General features: G+C 39.4%; 1 protein-coding gene across 44 annotated transcripts in view; it reads left to right on the top strand.

The window, feature by feature from the left end:
* CLASP1 (cytoplasmic linker associated protein 1) overlaps positions 1–20,525 on the top strand; it is a 155,347-nt gene that overhangs the window by 118,225 nt on the left and 16,597 nt on the right. For 19 of the 44 annotated variants that reach the window (XM_015290006.4, XM_040704346.2, XM_040704348.2 and 16 more), the window contains 8 exons: positions 2,099–2,194; positions 6,035–6,178; positions 7,178–7,284; positions 11,924–12,040; positions 15,628–15,778; positions 17,130–17,376; positions 18,140–18,333; positions 19,428–19,556. In XM_015290006.4, the coding sequence (XP_015145492.1) occupies positions 2,099–2,194; positions 6,035–6,178; positions 7,178–7,284; positions 11,924–12,040; positions 15,628–15,778; positions 17,130–17,376; positions 18,140–18,333; positions 19,428–19,556 (1,185 nt within the window). The remainder of the gene's footprint in view (positions 1–2,098; positions 2,195–6,034; positions 6,179–7,177; positions 7,285–11,923; positions 12,041–15,627; positions 15,779–17,129; positions 17,377–18,139; positions 18,334–19,427; positions 19,557–20,525) is intronic. The other 25 variants (XM_004942918.5, XM_003641620.6, XM_003641619.6 and 22 more) reach the window with 12 other exon arrangements.

Genomic DNA, 20,525 nt, shown 5'->3' with positions numbered 1-20,525 from the left:
TAGTTGGTGTTAGGAAAAATAGAGTAATGCATCATAAGTGGCATTTGGTGGACTTAAGTGTTTACTTAATGCTGTTAGAACAGAAAGGATCTTGGTGTCCTAACTATGTTTCCAAAACAGTAGCCCTCATTTCGTTTGTTTTGAATTTGATGCTATAAAGCCATGAGAACCCAAATATTTTTAGTGTACTTAGTGTAAGTCAAATTGTTTTTCCAAGCATCAGTTGCCAGAAAATCATCATGTGCTTTGTTGGAAACATGGTATGAGGGGTAGGTTTCCTTAAAGTGAATCTCTTGGATTTTTACAGCTTCTTTAGCATCCTTTGAGCTGAAAGCAGTTTTAATGAGTAGTTATCTTTTCTCAGTTTGCTTCAAACAATAAGAGCCTACTGTCTGATAATAGGAGATAAGGTACTGTTTCACAGAATGTGTATACTGATGCTTATATTATGTGTCTGGGCATAACATGTTTGTGTACATGCCACCTATATAGAAATATATGCACACCTGCATGGTTATAAGTGACAGGTCTGTTTGGAAAATCAGGATTTGAAACTTGCAGCTTAAAAGGGTGTGTTTTTGTTGCAAACAAAACTTCAGAAACTTTTCTTCCTCCTTAACTTATATGTGGGAATCTCCCCTTCAGAGTTCAGATTAGCATCATGCCAGGCTTACTTTAACAGTTTCTCAAACCTGTTTCTGCTGTAAATGCCACACTGTATGGAGCAAAGATAATCAGGATAGCCTTCAGCAGCCTGACTTCTGGGATAGCATCTGGCTCTACAAAAGTAATGAACATTTTTGTCAAAGTCTTTGCTATGACCAGGTGACAAGAGAACATAAGGAGTCTTAATCCATTATAGATCTGTAATCAGAATGTAATGATTCAGTGCTGTGTAGTTTTATCTGGCATCTGTTTGAGATGTCTTTTGACACATGTAATGCAACTACAAAAACTTTTCATGATATATTGTGTACTGGATAAAACACAGTAGCATTATGGACTTAGTCTGTATATGAATTCTATATGTAAATCTGATTTAAAAACAATTTCTTCCTTTTCAGGATGCAGATGTAAAGAGCATATTCTAATACAAATCTTGGGAAAATTGAGTTATGTATGAATTGATGAACCCATTGTGTCCTAGTTCTGTATCAGTGATGTGGATGTCTATATTCATCTGATGATAGTCTAAAAAAAGAGAACAAGGAGGAGGTTTGGTTTGGCAGGTAGCTTGTTTGCTTAGTGCCAGCTAACACTTAACTGTCTGCTGGAAAATACATGGAATAACACTTGTTTAGAGCCTGTACACACTCTCCGTGGATGTGAATTAACTCGCTTAGCATCAGCTGTGCTCATTGGAGAATTGAAACACTGTCCTATGCCAGCGTGTGCTAATGCAGGCTGCTTAATGTGTCACTGATGCCTCCCCATTTCTGTGGATCTGTATTGGATCTGCAGTTTAGTACAAGTCCAAGGGATGTGAGAGGGTATTTCTCTGTTCCAGTCTGTCTTAAGTTATTAATGCATTTGCCTTAGACTGGATGGTGAAATTAATAATGCATATAGAGTGTGATTATATTTGTCAGAAGTTGGCTTTGGAACTCCTCCAGACCAATCACATCATAAAAGGCATCTGTAGCTCATGATGGTCTATTAGACGGATGACCAAACTGGAGTCAGGAGCTTGCAAGTTCTCAGCTGTTTCTTTCTCCTGAGAGATACATCCACGAGGATAGGTGTGGGCAGATGCCAGCTCCCGTGTCACTGTGGTGCCATCTCAGTCCTGTGTTTTGCCGCAGCTCTGCACCTCAAATGGTTGTGGACATCATGAGGAAGCTGCCAAAACAAAGCCTAGCAGGAGCACTGAGGGATGATAGAGAGTTGTGGCTGAATTTAATTTTCAGCCAGTGCTGCCCTCTGCTGAAAGGAATGCTCTTTTGGTTGAATCAGATATTAATGCTTTTTGCGTCCTCAAATAAGGCAAGCCACTGATTAAACTCATCTGCAAAAAGATAGCATGTGTACTGTTTAGATGGTTTAGTTGAAACCTGTGCCTTCTCTTAATAATACCACCTTTCCTGTTTGTCAAACCCAGACCATGCATAGTTGGGTAGGTGAGGATTTGCCAGCTAGGACAACTACAGCTTCCTCAGGGCCCGGTGAAGGAAACTTGGAAGAAAAATGTAAACAGGTAGACTAAAAGCTGTGTGCACTAATCACACTAATCTTGTTTGCAGTCGCCACTGTCTAGCTGTGTAAAGAGGCCTTGACTGGGGGCCTGGAAAAAGTGTGTCTGTGTGTGGAAATAATTTCTGGCTTTCTGCTTTTCTGTTAACCCCTGTTTTTGTGTCTCAGAAACAGTTTGGGGTTCTCTCCGTTTACGGAGGTCACAACGTAGTGAGTTCATCACCACTATATAGGTTTGAGTAACTGGAAGACTGTTTTCGGGTAGTTCAGGCAGGTAGCTGCTTATTCTGCTTGGTTGTTTGCAGACCAGCTGCAGCAGCAATCACCAGGCACTGGTATTAAGCTTAGGCCACTGATTGCATGTTCCCTTAACATTTCTCTAGTTAGCCTGATCTTTTTGCTTAATGAGCCCCAACTGCTTCAAAGAGTCTTTAATGTTTCAACTAATTTGCAGAGGTTACTAGATTCTGATACACAATTCAAAAAACCACCCCCATCAAGTTGCTAAAGCACTTGTGTCCATTGAGCAGCTGGCGGTGAGACAGCATGACTTCTGCGTTGGCATAAGTATGAAATCTGGGGAGCTGTTGCCAGCTGGTGGAACCTGATCCCCTGCTGCATTGTTCTAAGGAAAATAACAAAGTTACATAAGCAGCCCTTTGCAAATGATTCAGCAACCTGACATGGAGCCAGACCCCCTCACCAGCATAGGCAAGCTCTGAATTGACTGGAGTTTCTCTAGCTCAAGCTAGCAGAGAACTGCCTCGTTAAGATAGGTCATCCATAGAGTCTACGTTATTTGTCACTGACAGGAGATGGATTAGCATTCCACACTAATGGTATGGGGATACAAAGGCAGAGGAAAATTCTGATACTGCTCTCTTCTAATTATATATCATCAAGCACGTGTGCTGCATGGAGGATTTTATGTACAGAATTAAGGGCTTTGTTATTGCCTGTTTTTATCTACCTCCTCAGTAATGTAATGAAACAAGCACCAAGATTTTTGGGAACAACCAGTGGTTATGAAAACATTCTGTAGTCTGTCACAGGCTGAAGATCCACAGATTTTAAAGCTCAAAAGCATTAGTTAGGGAAAAAAAAATCCTTTAAGTAAGTATAGACTAGATGAGGACTGCTTAAAAGCAACACAGCCAGGATTAACCCACATAACTCCAGTGCTGCTTTTGAGAGCTTTGCTGGAGCATCACTCAGGCTGTAAGTAGTACTTGGCTGCTTTTCAAAAAATGTAGACTGTAGGTCTGCTTTCTTTTGGGCCACATAAGAGTACCAGCATTGTGAGCTGCTGCTCAATCCTCCATTCAAAGCCCAGTGACCTACTTGCAGGCAATAACAAAGCTGCTGAAGAGCGCAGTGTACACAAAATACTGGCAGACGAGCAAACATTTCTAAAAACAAACTGTAGTTTGTGGGAGTGCGGACAGAGTTCTGCTTTCATTAAAGCCAGCACAAAAAATAAAACGAAGCTGAAGTGATTTCAGGGAGCCAGTGCTGCTTCCCTATACTCCTGCAGTGCAGCACCTGTGCTATCAGCATTCACTTGCAGGTTTTAGGTAATGCTCTGCTTCAAAGTGGAACCTCAGGGTCACGTAGTCCCTGATGGAGCTTTGGTGAAGGTTTTGCTCAGAGATGAGATGTGGTTATACCTCTGGCATACGACAAGAAAGATAACTTCAGAAATACAATGTGTTGAAGTGCACATACTTTTGTGCCTTTCCTGCTGTTTTACACAGGAGTTTTCCAAGGATGATCTTTTTTTAACCCATCGATGAGAGATGTGTGGAACCAAAGGTATCTTAAATCCTTTCCTGCCTCACTGTACCTTGGGCAGCACCTGACTGCTAGAATATCTCCAGATATTCTAGTTTTTGAGCAGTCTTTAAACCTGGGAACCTTCTTGATCAGTTTTCCTGTTTTTCTGATCCTTGTGAACATGAGATCTGCTTGTTCTGACACACAAGATCTGCATGTCCATTTCCTAACAGTCCAGGATGTGCATGACATTCACAAGTGGGAATGTACTTTGGCATGACTTGTCACTTTGCATTCAGTTCAACATGCTGATCTGAGATCTTGTTTGTAGTAATATTTTCATTACAGAAAATACTGTGTTGGTGAAAACTTGTTGGATCAAAACTTGACAGAAATACAGATGCCTGTTGGATACCTTGGAAGCTTCATGACAGAGTTGCCCAGAACTCAGGCCAAAGGACAGTTGAGTCTGGAGCTAAGAAAGCCATGGGGAAAAATTATCTCCCCACTTCTCATCCTTAGAATGAAGTGTGAAGTGAATAATGACATGCTGTGTTTCTGTTCAAGTCAGTGGGATTTTGGTAGAATGCAGCATGATCTGTATGAAACGAAGAGTCTGAAGACCTGTTCATTGCAGTCCATGGAAAGAAAGCCCTTCGGGTGTTGTGTGCCTCAGTTTCTTTGTTGGCTATATGAAAAGGATATTACTTACTAAACTTTAAAATCTACAGGTGGAAAATGGTTTTTTTTTTTTGTAAACAAAGCTGTGTTACTGGGAATTGACCAGATGAGTAGAAGGATCAGTGTAGCTCAAACTGCAATTTGCATACTGAAACAATGAGGTACTTTGATGCTTCTCCACTCTGAAAGGGTTTCTGTGTACCCAAGTTCATCATCTGATAATGGATTCCACTTCACAGGGAACTTATAATACACTTAATTATCACAACTTTATAGATGCATTATTTACTAAAAGCTCCTTCTGCTTTGAGTTGATGAGAACAATGAAGGTACAGTTATCACCACAGTAGTGAATTATATTTTTGCCCTCTTTAGAAGTTATTTTTCATTCTTAGGAAGTCTTGGAAAGTTCCCAAAAGGGTGAGACACAAGTGTCTGCTCTTCCTAAGCATGTATGCTGTTCCAAAATAAAAACTCATGTAGTCTCATTTCTTTGTTAGTCTCTAAGCCACTGCTCTTGAGTCCAGATAAGTATTCTGGAGACTGGGATGTAGCCACTGACATCAGCTGGAGGAAATGGTGCTACAAATCATCAGAGGTCCTTTACTGTTGCTTTATTTTGACTGTTCTTAGAATGAGTTTTCGTATTGTATCTAAGTATCTTCTCAATATGGTGTACATTTACTAGTGGAGTTATTGGAGATCCTGTTCTGGCAGCCATTCTTCCAGGTAGACAGGTTAAAACACTTTACAGTCAAATTGCCAGTTGTTTTACTTAATAAATTCAGGGAATCTGGTTGGGTTTAACCTGCACAAGGATTAGGGAAAGATTCTTCTCACCATCCTAGTAGGTCTTCCTACCTTCAGCTTGAGCTGCTGAAACAGCCGCAGCAGTGAAGCAGGGAGAGGTGAGGAATCAGGAGCAGGGATTGTCTGATGAAACTAAGTTATTGGATCTTTAAGAGGAGAGGTTGGGTGGAAAGGAACTTAGTCTCTTTTTCACTTGAGTAAGTATGGGAATGACAAATTGCAGTCCTAAATTTTTAGCTGTCTGAACTCTCGGTTTTTGGTTGTTGACATTTTTTGCAGTAACTTTTCAATGGAAGTATGTGCTGGATGGGAGAACAGTTAGATTTTCTCACTAGCAGTGAGGTAGTACACCTGAGTACACTGTGCAGATCTGAGAAATAAATGGCATAAATGCAGAGGTGTATTGTAAGCTTGAAGCTAGGACTCCAACAGTTAGTAATTCCTTGTGACACGGCAAGGTATGTATCAGAAACTGAATATGGGAATCTTCTGAAGTGAAACTTGTATAATTTGCCATAAGAATTGTTACCAACAACTTATGTACTTGAAATAGAAACTAACATTATTTTCTTCTTTTCAGGCAGCACAAATAGTCCTGATTTCTCTCTTTGAACTGAACACTCCCGAGTTTACCATGTTACTTGGTGCCTTGCCAAAAACATTCCAGGATGGTGCTACCAAGCTCCTGCACAACCACCTCAAGAACTCCAGTAACACCAATGTGGTGAGAGACCCATGTTCTTGCAAACAGCAGAGCCTCAAAAACAGCAGCTTGTTGAAAAGCTATTGCAGATGTCCAATAGCATGCACATCTGTAGCTGTTGTCTTGAAGCAATATATCAGCAGAGGCTTCTGCTTGATGTTACTTTAATGAGTCTGTTAAAACAAATAATTCAGTTATTTTTAATATAGTGCTTACACATATTATTTGAGAGAATGTTAATGGAGAATTAGTTTGCTTCCAAACATTTTTTCCCCCTCACCAGCAAGGAGTTTTTAGGGGTGTGGGTTTTTTGTCATTGTTTTATGCACGGAAATCTTGTAAAGTTTGCTGGAATTTGAACCCTCTCATCTTTGCCCCTTCATAGGGACAACAGACCTTTGTGTAAACTCTCATTGTAAGCATTAGGCTTCCAAGAGGAAAGACTGGATTCTCTAGTCTCTTCCACCTCGTTTATCTTCCTCTTCTGTGGAGTGAGTCAGATTTGGGAACAGTTTCTACTCATTTTCCTGCGGTAGAAATGATTATGCAGACCAGTGGAAAAATAAGTTAGATTGATTGCTTATGATTATAACAAACACAATCAGAACGCTTTAGACAATGTGTAAAATAGCTGCATAATTAAGTTGCTAAATTGACAGAGTAATGGTCTGCATGCTCTGGAGCTGAAAAAGTAGTGTCTGAGAAACCGAGTAGTTTGGTGAAATAAACCATTTTCCTGGCAGTATTTGCAGGCCATACATGTTGCAAAGTTAAAACTGCGGGCTCTGTGAACAATGGAGGGGTACATAGGTGCTTCTTCATCCTCTGAGCACAGTATCATCAAGAATGTTACTGACTATGTGAACCATGGCTGTAGATTTTTGGGTCAAGAGCAAGAGCAAAAACTGCACCAAGCTTGTCTAGCACAAAGGCAGTATTTGGACCTGTTGCTGCTGTTGTGTACTCCTGTCCCTGTGTTGCAACATGTTGCTAATCCTTCTTTTCCTGTTTCTGTGCCAGGGTTCCCCCAGCAATACTCTTGGTAGGACTCCCTCTCGGCACTCCAGCAGCAGAACCAGCCCCTTGACTTCACCTACCAACTGTTCCCATGGTGGGCTGTCTCCAAGGTAATGTGGCATGTTAATTAAACTTAAAAAAAAAAAAAGTAAAGGATTTCGACACTGAGCATGCATAATGCAAAATATGACTCACTTTGAAAACAAATGAAGGATCAGAAGTTTACAGTAAACTGTTCCAAAGGAGTAGGCTTCAAACATGGTTGGTGATTGACTTTAGTGTTTGAGTCCTCATGTTGATCTGTGTAATCTCAATGTCCTCATATTAATTCTTTCATAACCAGGCCTTCTGCAGAGTCACATTTGTGGATTTAATAAAGGTAATATTTAAATGGCAGCATTAGTGATGATGTGTTATGTAGGCTGCAGATATCACAAAGTACATAAGACTTTCAAGTCAAGGGTTTCAGTTATCTGGTTTTGGGGTGTGCCCTTATGATCAGTAATTTATCTGACTTAGTGCAGTGCTTGTACTGCAGAGAGAAATGCTGAACTTCCTCTGTTCCTCCTTTATGCTTTGTGAGGATGCAAAATACAGGTCGTGACTGTATTTCAGTGCTGAACACCTCACGAATCATCTCCCTCCTTGGTCACCAGCAGAATAGCATCCTGATCCTTTGGGCAGCATGTCTGTTGCAATCTTACTGAAGCTGCAGGTGCTACCCTAGAATACACTAGTCCTCTCCAAAACCTTTTATTCTGTAAACATGAACTCCTGCATGCGGAGAATATTAATTTTTTTTTGGTACCAGAAAAACTTAAAGCAGAGGTGATATGGATTTAAACAGTGTGCTCTGGGACCTTAGAAATACAAGTGGTATTAGGTTGTTAACCTGGTCATGCTTTGATGATTCACGCTGGGAAAGCTTAAATGCCCTGCCTCATTATGAGAAGTCGCTTAGCTGTGGCTGAAGCAGAAACAGAAGAAAGCATACTGGGCAAGAATGGCAATTCATAGTCCAGTTTAGTAATTGACACTGAAATCTGTTAGTCATGACTTGCTAAACATTATCCTTAGGGGATGCTTAGCATTTGCCTTCCCCCGTGTCAGAAGAACACACGTTGTTTGCTTTTGATGAAGTAGTTAGACTATTCCAGCAGTCTATGGGGAGGACATAGTTTCCTGAGGAAATTCTGTACATCTGAATACATCTTTGTAATCCTAAATCTGATGTAATCCAAAACCAGACTGAAAGTTTGCAATTCAAGGTCGAGTTGCCTATTATGAGGCTTTTCAACAATGGTTTCATTAAGAAATTAAGTGATAGAGTTTCAGGGGAATGGTTCCAACAATGTTGCTTCCTTTTCTACTAGCTTGAGTATTGTTGCTCTCCTGATTGATATTTGTCACTGGAATTACAAACAGATTATATCTCCTGATGGTTATATTGAAACTTTGCGAGCCACGTTTGCGTGTGGCATCTTTTTTGTAAATTCATTATCTTTTGCCATGCTTTTTGGGTTTTGCCACTGTTGACATGACTTGTTTTTGCCTCTTCACTCACTACTATTCTGTTTGCCTTTACATTTTTATTACATCTTGATGTCAGGTTATATGTATCAAGATGCAGATTGAAGCTTTCATCATCCACTCAATTTAGTGTTGCTCTTTCCAAGCTTTTGCGGGTTAGCAACTGGAGAGTTTATTACATGGAATATGTTCTGAAGGAATGGTTAGAGAGGACATTTAATTCTAGAACGTTCTGCCGTTAAGTTGTGAAGACCAAAACTGTTACTGATATACTGACCCAGGAATGTCCTTTCAAAATCAGTAATTCTTTTGGTTTTCTATGGAGTTCTTGAAGTTGTTGACGTCAAAGTTCAGGTGTCTTTTCAATTAACGTGTCTTGCTTTATTGCTGGATTTAGTTAAGACTACATAATAATTACTGTTCAGTGGTAGGTGAGGGTGGAAGCTGTTTTAAAGGCCATTTAAACTAATCAGGGAGATATTCCACCTTTTTTGTAACCTGTGGGCAATGGCAATAGCTGCAGATTTTTACCACTTATAGAAAAGGCAGTGGCAAGTATTGCAAATCAGTGGCTGTAGCTTATGACATTCTGCTGGATTGCATCACTCTGAATGTGTCTTGTGCAGTACTCTTTGAGGTCATGATTTACTGAACAAGGGAGAACTTGATTCTGTTTTTGGAAACTGTATAGTTCTTCTTTAAGAGAAAAAGGCCTTGGAAGGTGTGCTAACAGATGCTGTGAGTAGGGTACACTGCGATATATCAACATGATGTTGGTATGGATGTTTGTATGTCATCTTTCCATTATAAGCACATGTAGTTTGTAATTCAGCTTACAGTGTAGAATGTGACATTTCTGTGTACAACCTTGAAGAACTATCAGACCCAAGTCATTCTGGTAGCAATCTAAAAGGAAAGTTATCACTGTTTCTCTGTATAGCCCTTCTTTGAACCTGGTTTTGATCATGCGTTCTATGGGACCTGTTCCCAAAGTGTTGCTGCAAGGTTGTCTGTGCGGGGTACTGTTGCCTGCTAATGCTTGCCCTGTCCATGCCTCTGCCTTGTATAGGCAGCTTGAGTGAAGTCCAGTTGAAAGATTGTCTTCAGTTCTTAGTGCCAGCATTGGCCTGAAGGTTTTATTTTCCTTTGAACTTTCTCTTGGTATGCAGATTGGAAGAGTCATATGATAGCTTGGATTGCCTAGAAAAAAAAAATATATATAAGCTAGTGAGTATACCTTGTTGTCAATTAACGTGAATTGACAAAGCCTTATTGATACTATATATAGTAAGTATGTACGTTATTGCCCTTAGGTCACATTACTTCTCCCCATATTATTACCGTTAGAATTGAATTCCCAGTAACTTATTTCTGTATATATGTACATGTATTTGAACTGTCTGGCTGGATTTTGGGTGTTCTGGTTGATCTGGACTTCTTTGATACCAACAGCTAACTTGCTGATCAAGATGATAATGTGTGCTCGAGTAGTCCTGCTTGTTAGTGTCTTCAGAAGGTTAACGTGGGGCTTTGGACAGAGCCCTTCCTTATGCTTTCGTTTGCTCCATGCTGTTCTGCTTTCATAATCTCTAGAACATATCCACTGCATCTGTGATTTGTTTCTGCATTTGTACCTACTTTTGTTGTCCAGATTGTTTTGGGGGAGGGAAGTTACAGAGCAAGAGAGATCTTTTTGAAGAAGAAAAGCAAGGAAGACACTTGGAAAACTGAAAGCGATAGGAAAAAAAACCCCACATTTCTGAATAAGAATAATGAATGTTTCCTGGGCAATGCACAGGTGAATGGTTTGTGTTGGATGGAGAAAATCACAGATTTAGAAAGTGATGTAGCATGGCAAAAGGAAAGATATTAAGCTAAGAATTCCTCCAGTGTGTGAATGCTATTTTGATTAAAAAACCATCATCTGTGAGCTAAGATGTCACACGCAGGTTGTGAATTTTCACTTACAGTCCATTAGGAATATTTGAAGAAATTTTATGAAATGGTAGGTTTGCCTCTATTAGCAGCCCAGAAACTTGTGCATAGTTGGAGGAGAAAAAAAGAAAGTTGATAGTTTTATTTGGCCTTGAAAGCTTGATATGCTTGCTTTTTCACTGAAAATAAAAAATACCATGAAAATAAACTTTAATGACTTCTATGTTAAGTTGAGCAAGGCAGGACATGGAAAAAGAATTAAACCACCCACCTTATGCAAAAAAGACAAGCCTGCATTATTCAGTTGCTCATTGCAGGTAGGTGTGATCTTGGGCTGTGAGATTTCTAATCAGCATTCTGAATGTCTGGTGCATTTCTGTGGTGGTTGAATGTAGTTGCTATGTTTTTGATTGCTGGTTAACACGTGAAGTTATGTCACACTTCAGATGAGTTTTCAACTGGCTTTGCTGCTGTTTGTGCAAAACAACAACTCAACCTGTTGGCCACATCTGATCTTGTAGCATCTTTCACTTGTGGATACTCACGTGACTTTCTGAGACAAGTATGCTTAATTTTAATAGAAACAAACTGGCATGCTGAATATTCCACGAGCTCAAACATTTGTATTGTTTAGAAGATGATTTTGATAATTCCTGTGACACAAATGGAACGAGGCAAAAGTAAAAACTGAACACATTCAGACAAATTTGGTTGCCTTGACCAAAGGTGCAGTGCCAGATGGTAACCAAGAGGCCCCTGTGGAGGTTTCAAGTGAAATGTGAACTGAGTTTGAGGCTGGGTTTCATTCAGTCTTTCCAGGTTGTCTGCAGAGACAGCCAAGCCCCTGGTTTACCTGATGTATCTGAGCTCTAGACTGATTTGCATTTATTTCGTGAAGTTCAGTTTCAGCTCTCCTATCTTACAGGAAATTCTGTTGCTTGCAAATACCTGCATAGAATTTGGATACATATGTCTTGTCAGGGATTGCTCACTTAAAGCATTTTAAGTAATGTTTATAGAGACTATATCTATTTATGCAATTTAAGAGAGACTATTTTTGTGTGAGCCATATCTTTATGGTAGAAAAAAAGTGAAAATGAATGCTAAAGGCCAAACCAATGCTTATAAGGGGCTCAGTGGAGTATTCTTGTTTAATTTCGTTTCTATTAATTTTTTTCTCTCTTCAAGGCAGCACGACAGCACTAAGCCACTCAGATTATAGTTTCTTTTTTTTTCTCCCTCTCCTTTCTCTGTTTTTCTCTTTCGTTTCTCTGATCACTGCAGTCGGTTCTGGGGTTGGAGTGCAGATGGGCTGTCGAAGCACCCCCCTCCCCTTTCTCAGCCTAACTCCATCCCCACCGCTCCTTCCCACAAGACTTTCAGACGCTCTTATTCTCCCAGGTAACAAGCTACCTGTTAAACCAACTTGTCTGAGATGTCACAGTACTATTTACCTTTCATGCTTAATAATTTGTTCAAGCATAGGAAATGATTTCCAAAGGCTTCAATTGAAAAAGAAATTGGGATGATGTTAGTTCTCAGACTGGGGAGATGGATCAGCCACTTGCTCTCTTTGTGGGGGAGATGTGGCATGCCAGTGGAAAAACAAAGTGAATCCTTCCAAATTATTTCTCCCTGCTGGGTTTCCTGAATGCAGAACACAATTGTTGAGCACTTTCTGTATGTACTTGTTGTGATGGTGATTTCACATCTGCAGTAGTATCTGGCGGCCAGTGAGGGTGATGTGTATGTGATTCACCAGCTGTTTGCGTGATGATTGTGGAACATCTTGGAACTGCATAGTATTGAAATTAATTGTATTATGTGTCCTACCCACAAGATTTAAGAGGTTGACAGTTAATTTTGATCACTATTCCTCCTCTTGTACGCTCACATTTTGTTCCTGTCTGTTTGTGGATATTTAACCAGTGAACAAGACTAAAAGTGCATACTTGTTTTGATTTAAAAAAAAAAAAAAAACAACAAACAAGATTTAATTTGCCAGATCTGTTAGATTACTTGGATTATTATGAAGTTTACACCTTATCAGCAGGCTTTCAGTGGATGCGATTTCTTTGGACTTAAATGTGAGCCTCACTAGAGGAGGGGCTATATCATCTTCCCTCAAAGGAAGAAGTTCCTAACTGAAGGCTGTTGAAGCAAAACCAAACAAATGGTTCTTGGAAAGCTGAAAATCTGGGAGTCTGACAACTGAGAAAGAAAACAGAATCACACATTCTGTACCCTTGTGAATACCAGAAGATGTAAAGCATGAAGTCAAAATTCAGTTCCTGTTCTAGGACCATCTGAGAAATCTGTGGAAGAGGTTGATGTTTATTTGGATGGGGGCAAGGAGGGGTTACACAAGTTGAAAACAAATGTTTCCTCCTTTCATTAGTCAGCATTGAGGTTTGGAACAATTCCAGCCCAGAACCTGAAAGTGCAAGAAACCCTAACTGTGTACTGCTTGAGGATGCTCAACTCTTAGTTACTTACACATAGTTTGGATTGGTAAATGGATAAAAGCTCATGAACGTAAAATCTTTTATGTCAGACTGCAAAACAGCCAAATTTTATTTTGATAAGCTTGTGGAGGGCTGTATTGTTTTAGTGCAGCGGAAGATGGAAAATAATGCTGTGACATCCCTAAACACTGCTCATCTCTACTCACTTCTGTTTCATCCTGTGACTTTCCTCTAGTTTTCTTGATTGGTTGCTTTTTTTTGTGCTGGTTTTTTTCCCTCAACGGTGGATTTAGTTTCATTTTATTTTATTTTCTCCATCACGTTGTCTGTGAATTATTCCAGCACACATACTGTAAGTAGATATGTGTGTTTACATGTAAAGTTTTGTCACAACCATAATGTGATTTCTTACACAGGCTTACTCTTGACATGTGAAATCACTGGATTCTCTAGATTTTAGTAAAAGGTGGTTTTGTGTTTTGAAAAACACATCAAATGTAGTGGTTCTTGGTTCATAAATAGCTGTAGTCATTTTGCACTGCAGAATGCGTACAGTGATCTGTTCATTGGAAACAGTATTGGGCAAAATTCATTCCTGGGGAAAGAAGCAGAGATTTTGGCAGATTTAGTGTCAGTATACCTGGGACTGTTTCTTGATTTTTTTTTCTTAATTTTCTTTCTCCGTGGATTTCATTGTGTGACCTTTGGTAAGTCATTTCATCTCTTGGTGTGGGTACGCAGTTGCAGTCAATATATACTGTCTGGACTGGCTCTTCCATTGCTTACTTGAAGAAGCTTGTAAGATCTATGGATTAATCATGCTTGAACACAAGACTAATATTTTCAAGATGGTATGAAGCAAAGGTTGTCTTCTCCGTTACTGATACTTACCAAGTGTCAGTGCATTTACTTTTCTGGGGAGTCTGGAAAGCAATGATGTCATTCAGTTATCTGGAAGATCCTAAATTCTCTGACTTTTGTAGGTTTATGCCTAGCTTTTGTTTCCTGGTCTAGATCTGTTGTTTCAGTGGTGACTTTTTCTTAGCCAGGCCTGGCTGGACAGACACCATTAAAGTCGGGGAGCTGCGCTTCGTTTTCTTTGCCAGAATGCATTGTGCTGGTGCTTGTGTGCCTGCAGAGCGGTAGTGTTGCTTGTAGCCAGGGATTATGGCTATTTTCAGTGTGTTAATCCCAAAAGATTTGGACAACACAAATTTTATCCTTTGTCTGAAGTTCTCAAGTTTCTCCCAGAAAAAAAGTGATAGTTCTAGATAGTGAACATCCTACTTCTTGTACTGAAAATATTGACTGTATTTCCAGGATTCAAAAGAGATTTTCTATTTTTATGATATTTTTTTCTCACCACCTCACAAGCAATCAGTCTTTTGTAGGAAGGCAACACAACTCTTTGTTCAGACATCTTCCTCCAAGGCCATCCTGTCATCCTTCCCAAACTGTTAAGAAATAGAAATTGATACCTAAAGAGAGCTGCTTCTTGTCGTTTACTGACTAACAACTTGATGTAAATATCTTAAATTCTTTTGAGCTTTTTGCTTCTGGCTCTGCTAAGATCTGAGACTCCCCCAACGAAATTTCAGTTACTGGATCTCTTCTTTAAATCTGTCTTGGAAAACTGTTTGTCACGCAGGCTCAACTTCTCTCTGGATGGAGCAAAGTCTTGCCAATACTGTCTTTTAATTTCTTTGAAGCACCTTGTTCAATTTCCTTGAACCTTCTTGTCCTAGCCACATCTTTTTCTTTTTTTTTTTCCCCTCTATCATATGCCCTTGCCTGCTGGTCATTTTTTTCATGGCACTTAATTTTGTATAACTCTTTGGCTTTATACTTCTGAAGAATTTCTGAGAAACAGACTGACTGCAAGAAAACATTCTGTTTGAGTGAGAGAATTCTCAGACTAAGGCTCGTTACTGAAATGCATCTTTTTTTTTTCAAGGCTTCTTGCAAGAAAGTGGTTTTGTTTTTACTACTCCATAAATGAAAACTGGAATATGATAGACTAAGCTTCATGTCAAGATACATTTTCATTTCTGTTTAAATCTATTGCATTTCAATTCATTGACAGAATATATTTTATATACTATGAAGCTTAAATTTTGTTGATTTCATATCCACTAGCTGTCAGAAGCCTTTGAGTTCTCATAGTGATTATCTTTATTTTTCTTTTGTATGAACACCGTTACCTTTATGGGGACAGGGTTGGATTTTTTTTGTTGTTGATAGAAGCTACAACATTCACTGCTTTGGAATGTTATAAACAGTGGACCTGATTTCTCCTCAATTGCAGCAATATAGTGCCACTTCCTTCAGTTGAGCTCCTCTCAGACTGGGATACATCTAGGAGACTCAGACCTGAAGTCTACTTTGAATTCCATTCATGTTTCGTTAAAAGTCTCTGTTAGAAATGATACGCCAAATCATCTGTTTCCAAGTTGACATATATTTGTTAAGTCAAAAGTTGATTCCAGTTTTGTGTATAACATTTCATATACGTTTCATCTTTAGTATGCTGGATTATGACACGGAGAACCTAAATTCTGATGAAATCTACAGCTCTCTTCGTGGAGTCACAGAAGCAATTGAAAAGTTTAGTTTCCGTAGTCAAGAGGACCTGAATGAACCAATCAAACGTGATGGGAAGAAAGACTGTGACATGGTAAGTGTTTCATTTGAGTAATACTTGGAGATAGGTGAAATTTTTATGGTTTTCAAGCCTAGCTTTGGATTGTTAACTAGTGTACAAAATCCAGTTGCTCTTGGTAAGTGGATTTTTCCTGTAAGTGTTTTATTCTCAATTGTTTCTAACACTTCACCCTTTGATCCTCTCAATACAAGAAAGACATTGAGGCCCTGAAGGTTGTTGTGACATGATGGTTGGCCTCCTCTCATGGGTAACTGTGATAGAATGAGAACGAATGGCTTCAAGATGCACCAAGGAGGTTCAGGTTGGATGTTAGGAAATGCCTCATCTCCAAAAGAGTGGTAATGCATTGGAACAGGCTGCCCAGGGAGATGGTAGAGTCACCATTCCCAGAGGTGTTCAAGAAACATGTAGATGTGATACTCATTGACATAGTTTAGTGGGCAATATTGGTGGTAGTTGGACTTAGATGATCCTAGCGGTCTTTTCTAATCTTAATGATTCTATGATTATAGAAATGTTGGGGTACCAAGAATGTAGTTCCTTTCTCCCTTAAAATTATTTAACCTCTTGTTAAGTGCGTTTATTGGATTATTGAGGAAGTTTAATGCATGAAGAAATAAATGCTAGTGTATCTCAGGCTCAACATTGCTCTGTGGTGGCTTTTTCATGGAGTGTGTGTAGTTGAGTGTGTAATGGGAGAAGTTCTGAAAAATGCGTTGGTGGTTTACATCACAGGCTTATTCCTTCATTTGTAGGAAGGACCCAATAATCACTGAGTGCTCAAGTCATGCAGTACCTTACACTGCATGCATGGTTACGGAATTAATTTCCCCTGTGAGATGACATTTGTTTTAACTAAATATGTGAAATTCAAAATCTGTGAATTAAGCAGTATTTTTTACTTTCTGTGTGGACAAACATATGTAGGTTATATTAAACTGCTAGTCTCAAAAGCGAAAAATTCTTGGTGATCTGATGTTTTTCTTTGGGACTCTTCTGTTGTCTATTTCACATTAGCTTTCTAAGCATCATTTGTGAGATTTTTATGAGAACAATGTTGCTTTTCTTTCCTTTCTTTTGCTTATTAGTAGATTGGTCCTGCTCCTTGTTTGATTTTTTTTTCCTAGCCTGTGCAGTTTTAGAAATATTTCTGTTTAGAAGTGTTAACATAGCTTTTTGCTGTATGATCACGAGATACTTTTGTTACCTAAATTAGGGAAAGAGGTGGTACTCTAAGTATTATCTATATGTGAAGGATTCTACACAAAATTAATGGGTGTGGTCCTGTTGGTGAACGAACTCAAATTCTGTGGAAGCTGTAGCCATTTAGTAGTCTTATGCCTTTTCTGTGTTTGATCTCCAGGTGTCTCGAGATGGTGGCCTTGCGGTACCTACCAGCGATGTCCGAGGAGGTAGTGATACTGTAGAAGGAGGAAGGATGGCTTTAGATAACAAAACCTCCCTACTTAACACTCAACCACCCCGCGCCTTTTCAGGGCCACGTGCTCGAGAGTATAACCCCTATCCTTATTCCGACACAATTAACACTTATGACAAGACTGCCCTCAAGGAAGCAGTTTTTGATGATGACATGGATCAGCTTCGGGATGGTTTGTATTAGCATATCTTTTAAAATTGTTGGCAGCTTGTTCTGTTCCTAATATATTTGTATATGTGCAGTACTGAGATACATGCCTGTATATGTTGTGTACTACTTTGCAAGTGAGTCAAGGCTTGGCGTGAAATATTCTCTGTTCTTGTGTGACAGCAGAACTTGATTTATGGATATGGAGAAAATGCTGTACTGCAATTTGAATGTTCTTTTGTTGTTGTTCTCTCTTACTTTTTCCTTTGGAGTTTTTCTCAAACTAGTCCCTAAAGTCTAAATTAAGTATATCTTCAAGGGACACTGATTTGGGGGCCTTCTACTCTAAAACTCAAATGACTCATTAGCTTGTTATTTAGTGTTTCACTTCATTTAAATGATGCTGCACCCCTTAGCTTTATTCCTTTGCATTATACTGATGACTCATTGTACTTTGATCTAAAAGTCACACATGTGATCGCTGGTTTTGGGTGTGTGTCTGGGACAAACTGGTGATTCTCCTCTTGTAGAAGTAATTATTGGAATTGGATAAAATCCAGTCATCATCTCTTCTTGATTCGTTAGAAGCCATGTGCAGATTCATGAGCAGCGTTAGGAACTTAGGTGAAATTAGGGCTAGTCAGGTCCTCTTTCCCTCTTGACAGAGTCCATTTGGGATTTGACGCCTTTGTGGGGGGTGATCGTTTCATGCCCTTCATTTTGTGGAAGGTTGGTAACATGGGAACCTTTGAGCATTTCCCCAAGTGACTTGCTTCCATTTGTCCTAGAAGTACCCATTGACCATTCGGATTTGGTGGCTGATCTTCTGAAAGAGCTCTCTAATCACAATGAGCGAGTGGAGGAGCGAAAAGGAGCTCTCCTGGAACTGCTGAAGATCACAAGGGAGGATAATCTTGGAGTTTGGGAGGAACATTTCAAAACCATTCTGCTTTTGCTCCTGGAAACGCTTGGAGACAAAGATGTGAGATGTAGATTTTTTTTAACTCTCCTGTTAAACATTGCTTTATTTAGGGTGATGGGTTCTGCAAATTAATTAAACTGAAATTTGTTACATTTGTATGGCACCTCATCAGTGATGCTGCACTACTTTTTTTCTTTTTTTCTGTTAAGGTTATTGACTGCTGTCATTATTGGTGTACTTGATAACAAATTTCAAGGTTCTGTAGCGTCTGTTCTCCCCTCCCTTCAGAATGTTTAGTAACAAATAACTAGGAAATTGAACTAGAATCAGAAATAAAGTTATTTTCTAGGGCAGTGTATACGGCTGATATTTTCTCACATTTTTCTTAGTATCAACGTGAGTTTTGTTAGACCTACATGTTTAATCATAGCATGATCACATATGTATGAAGATCTGGTGACTTTAAGTACAAGTGAGTTTTGCAGATGAGTAACAAAGGGCATAATTTGAAGGCTGAGTATAGAGTTAAGTATTCCTCTACTGAAATGATGCATCTATTTGGAATGGCTACTGGCCAAAAACTTAATGTAACAGTTGTGTAAGTAAAGCAGGTATTATAAATCCCTTCTCCCAAGGATCTTTTGATTATATAAAAAGGATTAACACATAGGTCAGTAGTGACTACAAAAATTGACTGTTCTTGCAAGTAATTTCCAGAGGAATTACAGGAGCAGCATTGATTTACTGCAGTAGTACCTGAAAAATGGTTTTGTTGCGTGAATGGAGCCCAATCTGATATCTGCAGAGCTAAGCAGAAGAGGAAGAGCAAAACAAATACAATCTGAATGTCTTTATATATTCGTGTAATGCAGTTACGCTGTTTTGGTTATTAATTTATACTTAATTGCCAGAAGAGTATGGAATTTAGAAATGTGGAGTCGTTCTGTCAGAGGGATCAGCCATTTTATATAAATGTTTCTGCAGCAGGAAGCAAGCAGACCGATTCTTGTTTTCAGCTATTGATCACACTGCTCGATCACTGGAGCTGGTAGAGCTACATAAGATTTCTACTGCTTAGAGAGCCATGAGAGTTTGCTTCAAAATGCAATTTTGATGAGAAATTTTTTTCCTAACATCGATTTCTCTTGACACAGCATTCAATAAGAGCCTTGGCACTGCGAGTCCTTAGAGAAATCCTACGGAATCAGCCAGCAAGGTTCAAAAACTACGCAGAGTTGACCATCATGAAAACACTGGAAGCGCACAAGGATTCCCACAAGGAGGTGAGTGAGCCTTTTGGCACTGCTACTGGGAAAATAATATTGAAGAAATGTGAGATTTAACAAATGAGCATGCTGACCCATCTTGACAGTAGAAAAGAACAATATGAAGTCACTTCAGTACTGAAGATATATACTTGCTGAAGCAAGAAGAAAAATGTTGTGACCAACAGACTCATTTTTCGTGTATTTGGAACTATCTGGAGTTGTAGGCCACTGTTTATTGTTTTCCAGGGCTTGGTTGGTTGTTCTGGGAGAGGTAGGAGGGTGCATTTTTCTTAAGTTAGTGGAGCTCATTAAGGGCACTATAGTCCTGCAGTCTGCACAGGGGAGGTTGGAAAATGTACTGAAGAGCACAAAGGCTGTACTAAAGCAGAGCTGTGTGAAAATTATGAAATGGAGCCACAGTGGAGAATTTGAACTGTGGAATAACAGCAGAAAGTGGACAAAGAGGGCATGCTGCTAAAAAGAAGCTGAGGCAGTGAGGAGGAAGCCAAGGGAAGGGTGAACTGCATTTTCCTATTGTGAGAGAACTCATGCAAAATTAAAAGTATTCTGGACTAAAAAAATACAGGGACATGATGGTTATATTGGAAGTAGATCAAAGTACATTAAAGGTCAATCTTTGCAAATTGGCTTCCAAGATAGATCTTCTTTTCTATCTTCTGCGTGTTGCAAGTTTGAACCAAACCCTGGAAAACAGCACATGAATTCCTGTCTGTTTCTGCAGTGACTTAGTTACCAAACTTCTTCCTTTGAAAGTTAAAGCTCTTCATCTTCCCCGCAGAAGGCTTGCCCTAAACTAGCACTACTAGGTATCTCTGTCTGAAGAGCATTTTTCGCCATGGAAAAGATCATTGTATAGATTGGGCTGCTTCCAGAGCATTGCATAACTGACACAAGATTGCATTAGCTGTGCATAGCAAAACTGTACTGTTCAAAAATCAAAACAAAACCAAATACACCCCCCAG

The sequence above is a fragment of the Gallus gallus genome, chromosome 7 (genome assembly GCF_016699485.2).
Source record: "Gallus gallus isolate bGalGal1 chromosome 7, bGalGal1.mat.broiler.GRCg7b, whole genome shotgun sequence".
NCBI classification, from domain to species: Eukaryota; Metazoa; Chordata; class Aves; order Galliformes; family Phasianidae; genus Gallus; species Gallus gallus.
Note: the sequence above shows the minus strand (reverse complement) of the source record. Positions and strands in the feature narration are given on the sequence as shown.